The 10962-nt window shown below is 35.7% G+C and overlaps 1 protein-coding gene across 1 annotated transcript; it reads right to left on the reverse strand.

Moving 5' to 3' along the window:
- Window positions 1-1788: 1788 nt before the first annotated feature.
- LOC18426084 (rust resistance kinase Lr10) lies at window positions 1789-4180 on the reverse strand. The gene is made up of 2 exons (XM_088852702.1): window positions 3896-4180; window positions 1789-3251 (listed from the first exon to the last, which is right to left on the reverse strand). Exons 1-2 carry the CDS (start codon window positions 4047-4049, stop codon window positions 2068-2070), a joined length of 1338 nt encoding a protein of 445 aa, XP_088708828.1. The 5' UTR covers window positions 4050-4180; the 3' UTR covers window positions 1789-2067.
- Between the last annotated feature and the right edge of the window lie 6782 nt (window positions 4181-10962).

Raw genomic sequence — 10962 nt, forward strand, 5'->3', positions numbered from 1 at the left:
CTAGTGATTGGACCAATTTGGCTGGACCATGTAATCAACACCAATGGGAAAAGACATGCCCCTACCCTTTTTTTCAATAGATTGAGGAGTTATATTTTGAAAATGTTAATTGAGGGTGCCAACAATAAAATAGATACTACGATGTGTTAAGTGGGTGTGGGGATGCTACCATCACGACCGTTGCCCCTTTTATAGAACTACTCGACCAATTAACCAACCTCCATACAATATTAATATGCTCTCTATGTTCACCTAAAAAAATGACGTCTTTAGGTTGCACAGAGGACATTCGTTTTTTTGGACAGTTAGATCTAAATGTTTAAATGCTCTTTCAAATGTGCTGCTCTGGAGGAGATTTCGATCTAATTACATTCCAAAGGTATGTGAATACATCTTTTCTAACGCAATTTATATATATATATATATATATATATATATATATATATATATTGTAAAACTATTAACTTTGGCTAGCAGGTCGGCCCTGACGGTCTGACCCAAGATAAAGAAACCTAGACTCCTAATTGTGGCCAATGGGCGGGCCTGAAACCCAGACCCCATAGCCGCACCAACCACCGCTTTGTGGATTGGGAAAGAGAGAGAGAGAGCTAGGTTTGTGGCTTAGAAAAGATAGGTCAAGTTTTATGTCGCTTAAGAAAGAGAGGTTAAGTTTTATGTAGGTCAGAACGTTATTGTAAAGGGATTGTCTACAAATAAACAATTTATCTTTTGTACATAAAGGTCACAATCATTCTCGTTCATTAGATGTCAAATTGGATAGCTTGGAATGAGTCACAAAGTCAAAAAAATTTATTTTTTTAACTTTGTGTCTATTCAATGACTCTCTTATAGCAACTCATTCTGAAATTTAAGAGATAAGAATGATTGTGACATATATGTACAAAATATAAATGGTCTCTTTGTAGACAATCCGTATGATGAAACATCTATGTAAAGAAATTATATCAATCATATATTTTATATGCCATCTAGTAATGGATAGGGGCTTCAATTATAACTTAAGTCCAAATCTCATCTAACTTACTTTTAAAGTTTTTGGTTCTTTCTAGTAGAGCATAAAGCAATCCACAGTGATGGGCCTGGCCTAGACCACCTGGCCATCCTCAGGTCTAGCCCCTGGCTTGGCTTGGGCCAGGCCCTGCCTTATTGTTAGGCCTATTAAGTTGTATCACCTCGGTATTAATATATTCTTAAACCTATTTCAAGAAAATAAGAGAGAAAATGTGAAAGACACAATTGAGACAGTGGGGAACAAAGAATGTGTTTTTGCAATGAAGCCGTCCAGTAATAAATTTTACTTGCTTTTAAATTTGGTTCTGCAGCATTTGCTAGACTTGTTCAAAATTACAATATGGCAACATGCTTCTGTAACTAAATATCTAATTCAATTAAATAGTAACTTTTTATGTGAATTTGGATACTCAATTTATATTTTGTCTATCTGTGCAAATGAATTAAATATCTCTCTCTCATGCACACAAACACACATACCTATTCACTGATTATGGGTCGTTGAAAATGTTTTTACAAGGTTGAGTATATTTCAATTAATTAGTATCTAATACCACGTGCGACGCACATGCATATTACTAATATTCTAAAATGTTACATAATAGTCCCCACCCTTTTTTTTTTTTTTTTTTGGGTAATTCAGTGGAGTCCCCACCCTTTATAACCATGATTTCTGTTTTTTGATCTTTGGTTAACACTATGATCTTATGTACAATTTCCCTTATTTTTGGGAAAATAAATTGTGTACACTTTCCATTGAAAAGCAACTCATAAATAAATTGATTGCCCTTTATGACCATGATTTCTGTTTTTTCAACTACAGGTAATCCTAAGAAAATTATTTGGAACCTTATGTACAAGTTCCACAGAGAAGCAACTCATACATTTTGAGTGAAAGAGAGCTGTATACTACGTTGCAAGCAGAGATGCAATTAATCTTGGATCCATGGAAGATTTATGTGCTGCCACAATTAGATTACTGCAAATTAGCTAGAAATGTTGCATTCCCAATACATAGCCGAAATCCTAATGATTTCATGTCGAAGCAATGGAAATTTCAAACCTCCTCATTGTGGGGGTGGTCATTGGAGCTGTGGTGGCACCAGTATATGACTCTGTGTATGTTTCTTCAGTTGTATATCTGAATTGTTGCATATCCACAGCAGGCAAACCAGCAACCAAATGTGCAAATGGATTTGGTGGTGAAATGATCTCAACCCCTTCTTCTAGCATCCTCACAACACTGCTCATACAAGGCCTAAGCTCTGGTCTATACTGAACACACCAAAGAGCAACCATAATCATTCTCTCTGTCTTTCCCCTGTTTTCTTCCTCAATCACACATTTGATCATCATCTCTTCCAATTCACCTTTCTCAAACTTTTCCCAGACCCATCTGGGGAACCAATGTTGGCTCTCTGAAAGACTTGCCTGCAAATTCCTTCTCCTCCCCACAATCTCGAATAGTAACATCCCGTAACTGTAAACGTCGCACTTTTGGGTTATGGGAAACGGCATCCATAGTTCCGGCGCTGCATAGCCTGGAGTCCCCCGCCCGCCTGTCATGGTAACATGGGTGGCATCTCTATTGCAGAGCTTTGCAAGCCCGAAATCAGCAACTTTTGGTGAGAAGTTGCGGTCGAGCAATATGTTGCCGGGCTTTATATCATAGTGAATTATCATTTGCTGGCATTCTTCATGCAAGTATGCTATGGCCTTCGCCGTTCCCACTGCAATCTCGCGGAGTTTCTCAAACCCAAGCTTTTCTTTGTTTCCGAACAGAAACCCATCCAAGGAGCCCTTTTCCATGTACTCATAGACCAGCGCGCTCATGCATATATCGAAGCAAAAGCCGATGAGCCGGACCAAGTTGACATGGTGGGTTCTTCCTATGGTGCTCACTTCTGCCATGAATTGGGCCTCGATGCATTGGACCGATGTTCCCCTGAGGACTTTTACTGCTACATTAACACCATTAGGGAACGTACCTTTATAGACTGTGCCGAAACCGCCTGCTCCGAGCAAGTGACTGTAGTTTCCAGTGCAAGAGCTAAGTTGTTGGGGGGAGAATCTTATCGGCTTGAGCTTCTCCATGTCTCCGAGGAACTTGTCGATCTTGCCGGGCTTGAACTGCGAGTCCGAAATTGCATTGTTACCGTCTGAACATCTTCTACGGCAGCAACAGTAGAAGACGCATCCAAGTTTGAGGAAGAACACCACTGGAGATGCAAAATTGTGAGTGGTGATCACTTCATATGCTAGGAAAGCATGTCATGATCCAATGGATTAGGAAAATAAATTATAGAATGTCAGGTAATGAGGATCCCTTCGAATGGCTGGGTAGGAGAAAAAAAATGTGAGAATGGGACTACGGAAATACCATAATCCGTAGGCTCAGTCTCTTGATGGATGGTTAAGCAGACGATGTGGAAGAGCGAGATGCATGTCCATGCGGTTCGGTACTTCAATGGATGGTGATGATCTTCCTTGCATCTCCGAGTGGTGCTCAACCATGAGGAGAAAGGATGAACACCACTGAGAGATGCTAAGTTGTAAACCAGTAGAAATGTATAGTCTAGCAAACTATATACTGTAATCAATTGACACGTACGGTCATCACCATTTCATGAAGTGTTTGATGGTGATACAGAGAAAGTGGAAGAGGGGACCAGTGGTCACTCTCTCTCTCCCTTCATGATCCCTCATCGTTCCAATGGAAACCTAAACCGAGAATAGAAACCTACACCGGTAGCTGAGGCTCAAGGGGCCCAAGAATACTAGGGCCAAGGCCCCATGAAATTCTTTAAAAGCTTATAAAACGAAAAAGTAAGTGCAATCTGAGAGAGAGAAAGATAGAGCTTACAAATAGAGATGGTTGCTACTATTCCGGCTGTTGGGTCTGAGCCGCTCTTTTGGGGGGAGTAATTCTGATAAGAATAGCTTGGCCTTGATGTGTTAATAGTTATGGTTGGTGGAAGGTAAGGAAGGTAGAATGGAGGTGGGGGAGCTCGAGCCATAGCCACTGCTAGAAAGAGAGATGCTTCTGTGTGTGTGTGTGAGGGAGAGAGTGTGCACAGAGAAAGATGCTACTGTGTGTGTGAGAGAAATAAAAAGAAAACTACAACGGTGCTTTCAATTGCTTGGCCGGCCAGGACATGAATATTCCTGTTTGGCTAACTCATTCCAAACTGGAAACGGTTAAGATTACGGCCGCGGTGTTTTGCAAGCCATACCCGTATCTCGCTTAAAACTTGGTGTTGGAACTATGAAAGTGATCATCTCAATCTCGACAATCTTGAGTTTTCAAAAATAATTTTTATAATAGATTATCTGAAATACCTATTTTTAAACATTTACAAATGAAAAAAAAGTGTATATAAAGTTGCAACCTTACAATGTAGAATTAAAAGATGCACCTCAAAAATTCATTAGAAAATATTGTTAATGATGGAAAACTCTCTAATTGATCCTCTCAACATCAAGATGTATGAATATATATATATATATATATATATATATATATATATATAGTGAGTCTAAAAAATAATGCATCTTGCAACACATTATCAAGACTGTCCATTTTCAAGATTTCTATATCTATATAGATCTACTCGATTTTAATCATTTTTAGAGTTTAAAATTTTATAATTAGAAAGAAAAATATATTTTGAGATAATCCTAAGAATTTTTTACACCAAAATTATACGCTATGATAAAATTTAGAGGTACACATTACTTGGATTGTATAAGATTACAAATTTGTCAAACACACGCATTATTGGAGCTTCAAGTTTTATAATTAGTGATAGAAAAATATTTTTAATAGGGGTGGCAATGCGCCAAGTGGCCTTCTCTGCCAGGCCATCCAACCTAAAAAAATTGTTCATGTGTCGCAAAATGTAATACATGGGCAACAAAATGTGGCTTAAGGGCCGCACAATAAAAGCTTGAAAGCTTGGCCGGGCTTGGGCCAAGTCCATGATAGTGCCAGCCCGATTTGGCCCGACCTGCCCTTTTTTCCTTTGATTTTCTTTTATTCTATTTGGCACAACCTGGCTCAACCCGGGTTGATAGGGCCAAGGCCGGGCCAGCCCTAAGGTGGTCCTATGGGGACTAAAGCAAGGCTTGAGCCAGAAGTGGCCTGGCCCAAGCCCGACTTGTTGCCGGCCCTAGTTTTGAAGTCATAATAGTAGTTTCCGGTTGTGGTGATGCATTTTTTCGTCGGTGTTTTGGAGTACAGGTTTAGCTTTGTACTTGTCTGTCCTCCATACAAGGGCTTATCGTAAAGGCACCCATTAAAAATTGCATGAGGTTTCTATGAGGCGTGAAAACAAATTAAACCCTCACCCCTTAATTCTTTTTGGTAACATAAATTTTTATGATGGTTCTAAAATCAATTTTCTACACCAACAATGAAATTTGAAATTCAAAAAATAGTACAGATCTTGTGGATCTCTCGACATTTATTTTTAAGGTGAAATGGATGATCTAGATAATTTGTTATAATATAAACTATTTTTAGAACTTGAAATCTTATTTTTTATATAATCATAACGTTCAAGACAAGATGATTGATGCAAAGGTTTTATAGTACTTGAATTACAATAAATTATGCGGTAAGGCTTTACTTGTTTTGATAGCACTGCAGCACTATCAAACCATTCACCTTTAAAAATTATTTTGCCAAGAGGAATGTAGAAAGAAAACATAGATTATTGCTCATATCTTCGTTGGATTTGCCAAGGTAATCATAAAGTACAAAATAGAGAACTTGTCGTGATATAGTGAAGAGCTAGGAAGGGTGTTTTGTTGACTTATAAGACATTAACGCGTTAATCTCTCTTTAATAAAGCAAAATTTACCTATCAAAGAAACTAAAAAAGATAGATATTAAAGGATGCTTGCATCATCTTCATCACCTGGATATGTTATTTTACGCAAGGGGAGATGTGACATAGGTTAATAAAACTATGCCTTTGCCTAGTCTTTCAACCAAATCAGAGAATAAGACCCAAAAGGGATTACTAAATTATAAAGAATGAATTTGATTATTATTTTAGAACTGAATAAAGTTCATGGTAATTTCCATTGTAATATTAAAAATAAAATTTCTATTGTATAATATTAAAAAGACACGGTGTCTATGCTTCCGCATAGTCATAGGTAGAATGTCCCCCCCTCTTATAAACCATTTTTTAAATGGATTTTGGTTTTAGTTTTCAATATATAATATCTAACATCATTATTATTATCATTCGAGTCTTATCCTAATTATTTAGAATCGGCTACATGAATCATATTGTGCCATTATGCTCTACCAAGGTTCATGCCCTCAGTCTTGCCATAAGTCACTATATCTCTTATGACTACTACCATCCAAAGTCCTTGAGGACCTACCCATTGCCTTTTTAGAGCCTTCTACTTGAATCAATTTGCCACTCTTAATCGATGTTGTATTAAATCTACGTTGCACATGACCAGCCCATCTCACTCTATTTGATATTCCTTGGACTAGTCTATCCATGTCATCCTAGAATTTTATGTTAATTTTATCATCTAGACCTACTTGTGACACATAAGCACTAATTATATTAATTATCTCATCACCTAACTCCAGTTTAATTAATGAAAGCCTATCAACTACTCTCTTGATATCGACTACTATGTCTTTAAATATTTGTCTACTATTATATCTTGGGTCGATAATCCAGGAAAATTGAGTGATTGAAGAAGACGTCGCACATAAAATTAGAGCTAGGTGGGCGAAGTGGAGATGTGCGATTAGAATGTATGTGATCACCCCATACCAATAAAGTTGAAAGGTATGTTCTATAGGACAGCTATGAGACTAGCTTTACTTTATGGGGCAGAATGTTGAGCGGACAAAAACAATACACCAATAAAATGAGTGTAGCAGAGATGAAGATGTTGATATAGATGAATGACAAGACAAGAAGGGATAGAATCCGTAATGAATCCATTTGGAAAAGATTATGTGTGACACCAATAGGTAATAAGACGACAGTAGACTTAGGTGGGCTAGCCATGTATGGCGTTCACCCAGTTCATGTTGTGTGTAGAAGCTCTAAACCCGATGGGTTAACATTTGACAAATAAAGTATGAGAAATAAATCATGTAACACATACAATAAGAACACAAAGATTTACGTGGTTCACCTCAAAAGGGTTACATCCACGGGCCCAGCAAACAGAAATCCACTATACCAATGAAAATTATATCAAAGATTTTGAAACATAGAGTTACTTCTCTAACCTCGACAAAAAGCTCAAGTCGAGTAAACCATTTCAAACCTGCTCTCTAAATGGCACCACTGTTGATCTCTCATCTCTATTCCATTGTCTAGGAAGAGAACCTTGAGAGCAAATAAGATTTTCTCTCACTAAAAGGGAAAACCACCCAAAATCTCGATGGGAACCGCTGCTCTACAAGAAACAAATCTTTTAATCTTCAGAGTCTACAAATGGGCATCATTATAATGTTTCTCTCCATAAGAAACTCTCTTCTCTCGAAGAGAAAATCTTGCATCTCGTGCACAATAAGCCCTACCCCCTTCTCTCTCTAGAGGAAACCGCCATTCCCATATGGTGACCCAAATAGGACACACAAATTATCTGCACTTTCATCTCAGATATATAAGATTTGTTACATATATCTCAAGAACTAAGAGATATATTTCAAAGTCATAATATTTTTGGATTTCTATTTTCTTTTGGAAACTTATCAATATCAATCTCAACCCCTATAATATGAGATTTTCTTATGTGGGTGATTTTGAATAATTACCATAACCAACAATCTCCACTTTGATATCAAAATCACATGTTCATCATGCCAACATCCATTGGGTAGTTTTATGGATTCTTCATCTTTTGCCAAATAAATTCCTTCATCGTTCTTGCTGAAAAATAGTATTTGCCATTATATTTCTCCACCTCAAATAAAACACTCTCTTATTTTGCCATGTGCTTTTCTTCAACCGAATGCACAAAAACTCGCCTTGTATTGAATCGTGTGGCTTTGATACCACTTGTTGTGCATGGAAGCTCTAAACCTGATGGATTAATATTTTCTAAATAAAGTATGAGAAATAAGTATGAAGTACATATTACAAGAACATACAAAGATTTCCATGGTTCACCTCAAAATGGTTACATCCACGGGTATGACAAACAAAAATCCACTATCCCAATGATAGTTACATTAAAGATTTTGGGACATAGAGTTACATCTATAACCCTCGACAAAACACAGTCGAGTAAACTCTTTTAGACTCAGTCTACTGATCGGCAACTCCCGTTGATCTCTCATATCTATTCCATAACAAAACCACAGTCCATGAAGATATCATCTCCATTCCACAGCTAAACTACTGTCCAGCAGGAAAACCTTGAGAGCAACTGAGATTCTATCTCTGTAAAATGGGAAATCACTCAAAATCTCAATGGGAACTACTTCTCTACAGTAAACAAGCATCTTAATCTTCAAGTCTACAAGTGGTATCATCACAATGTTTCTTTATAATATGAAGCTCTCTTCTCTCTAAGAGGAAACCTTACATCTTATGCACCCTCTCGAAATTCTGGCTAATGGAACTCCTAAAAACCTCGATTATGAGTTTGAAGGACCACAAAAACTCTAGTAAACTATAGGCAACTTAGACTCAATATAATTATCCTAAAATTGCCCAAACCTATCTCAGCTTGAAGTAGAGTTTGAAAGCTTACCAACAATCTAAGAATCACCTGAATCGAACCTACGGATAAACAAATAACAATTTAATCCCTATGAGACACAAGTATCGGGCCGCGGGCCGTTCCGAGATGCAGCCCGGTGAGCATTGACACAGCCTGATGAGGCAGTAAAGGAGTTTTATGATGCAATGAAGTCGTTTTCTTTAATTAGATAACGCTAAAACTTCAAGATAAATTCAAAAACTTTTGAAAAAAAAAAAAAAATTATTAATTGAATCCTATAAATACCCCACTCTATAATCCAAAAGAGGGATAAAAAATGAGATCAACAAATCCCTTAGAAATTATCGAAATTAGAAAAATAGCCCCAAAATATCGAAAAATAGGAAACACCCTTAGAAAATTCCTGAAAAATTAGAAAGAATCTCAAAAAATCATAAAAAAATCCCAAAATTCATATTCAATTTTTTCCAATCACAAGAAATCCCGAAAAATCCTAGGTAGACCCCACCTAAAATTTACGGTTTGTCCCCATACTTTAGGAATCCTAAATCTAGGTCAACGAATCTTAAATCTACCAATTCAGTAGCGTAAATCGAAAGAACGGCCTGATCTAAACCTAAAACTCCGGGTTTCGGGTTCCTATAGGTAAGTATATATTTGTTTGCTTAATTTAGTTTATTTTTCTTCATTTAATTTTCTACTTTATTTTTTTCTGGAAATTAATTTATTATTATATTTAATTAAATTTAGAAACGTTTTTCAACCAAAATACAGATTTGGAGCTAGCGCTGCCAATGGACTCAGAAAAAGACTAGATATGTTAGATCAAGGATTTTTTCTGAGCCCATAATTCAAACGATCTAACTTTCTCTACATTCTAAAAAACTAACTCAATTTTTTCTAAGATTTGAGCAGATCTCATCCTAGAGATCGGCATAGATTGGAGCATAAACAGTTTGGCGCCCATTGTGGGGCACCTTGAGCTTTAGATCTGTATTTTAAACTTAAAAAAGCTTCTTCTTTTTTTCTCATATTTATTTTTTTAGCAAAAATAAAAAATAAAAAAGAATAAACAACAGCAAAACAAGGTAGATTTGAAAATATTTTTTTATTAGATTCTATCTTTTCTTTTTAGATCTTATCTTTTCTCTCTCCAAAAAAAATGTATGATGTTTTTTCTCTCAATCTTTTGGATCTTTTAGATCATCTTCTTTTAGATTCATCTTTTAGATCAATCATTATGGTTTTTAGACTTATTTTTAGATTCTTTTATATCCATCTTGATCATCTTTATCTTTAGATCATCTCTTAGGTCTATCTTTTAGATCAACTTTCGATCCATCTTTTGGATCAATCTTTATCATCTTGTACATTAATCTTTATCATTATTTTTAGATTTTATTTTAGATCCATCTTGATTATCTTTATTTTTAGATCATCTTTAAGGTCTAACTCTTAAGTCATCTTTAGATCTATCTTTTAGATCATTTTTAGATTAATCTTTATCAACTTGTAGATTAATCTTTATTATTATTTTTCTTTTAGATCCATCTTGATCATCTTTTAGGTCTATCGTGTAGATCAACTTTTAAAATCAATCTTTATCATCTTGTAAATTAATCTTTATCATCTTTTTTTTATCATCTTTAGATCCATATTAATCATCTTTTATATCATCTTTTTTAGATAGAAGATACCACAAAACGCTTATAGGCGAAAATGAACAATGATTTCGCCTACCCTCATCATCATCCAAACTTCATTGCACAGTCATAGTTGTTTGGTAGTGTTTTAATTTTTATTTTTTTTACTAATCGGAATTATTTGAAATTTGGAACGTGTGTACATCTTAATGAGACGCACTTAATAAAAATATGAAAAAAATAATTTGTAAATATAAATTGACCAAATTACCCCCATAAATTTTCAGGTATTTTGATCAATTTATATTTTACGAATTATTTTTTTCATATTCTTATTAGATGTGCCTTACTAGGATGTACACACGCTCTAAATTTCAAATAATTTTTATTTGTAGAAAAAAAAATGAAAATTGAAACACTACCGGATAACTGTGACCGTGCAATGAAGTTTGGATGGTTATGAGGGTAGGCAAAATCACTGTTCATTTTCGCCTATAAGCATTGGGAAGAGTTTTCCTTTTTAGATCTGCTTTCATTTATGCTTATTATCTTTAGATCATTTTTTTCTTCT

This window comes from Amborella trichopoda, chromosome 12 (assembly GCF_054954075.1).
Source record: "Amborella trichopoda isolate Santa Cruz 75 chromosome 12, AtrichopodaSantaCruz75HAP2 v2.0, whole genome shotgun sequence".
Lineage (NCBI taxonomy): Eukaryota > Viridiplantae > Streptophyta > Magnoliopsida > Amborellales > Amborellaceae > Amborella > Amborella trichopoda.

What these genes read in the sequence shown, in the direction of transcription:
- LOC18426084 (XM_088852702.1), bottom strand. Translation starts at nt 4,049, where the DNA reads ATGGCTCGAGCTCCCCCACCTCCATTCTACCTTCCTTACCTTCCACCA. An exon ending in AGTAGCAACCATCTCTATTT is followed by an intron (nt 3,252 to 3,895) that starts GTAAGCTCTATC and finishes TTGCATCTCCAG; the next exon opens with TGGTGTTCTTCCTCAAACTT.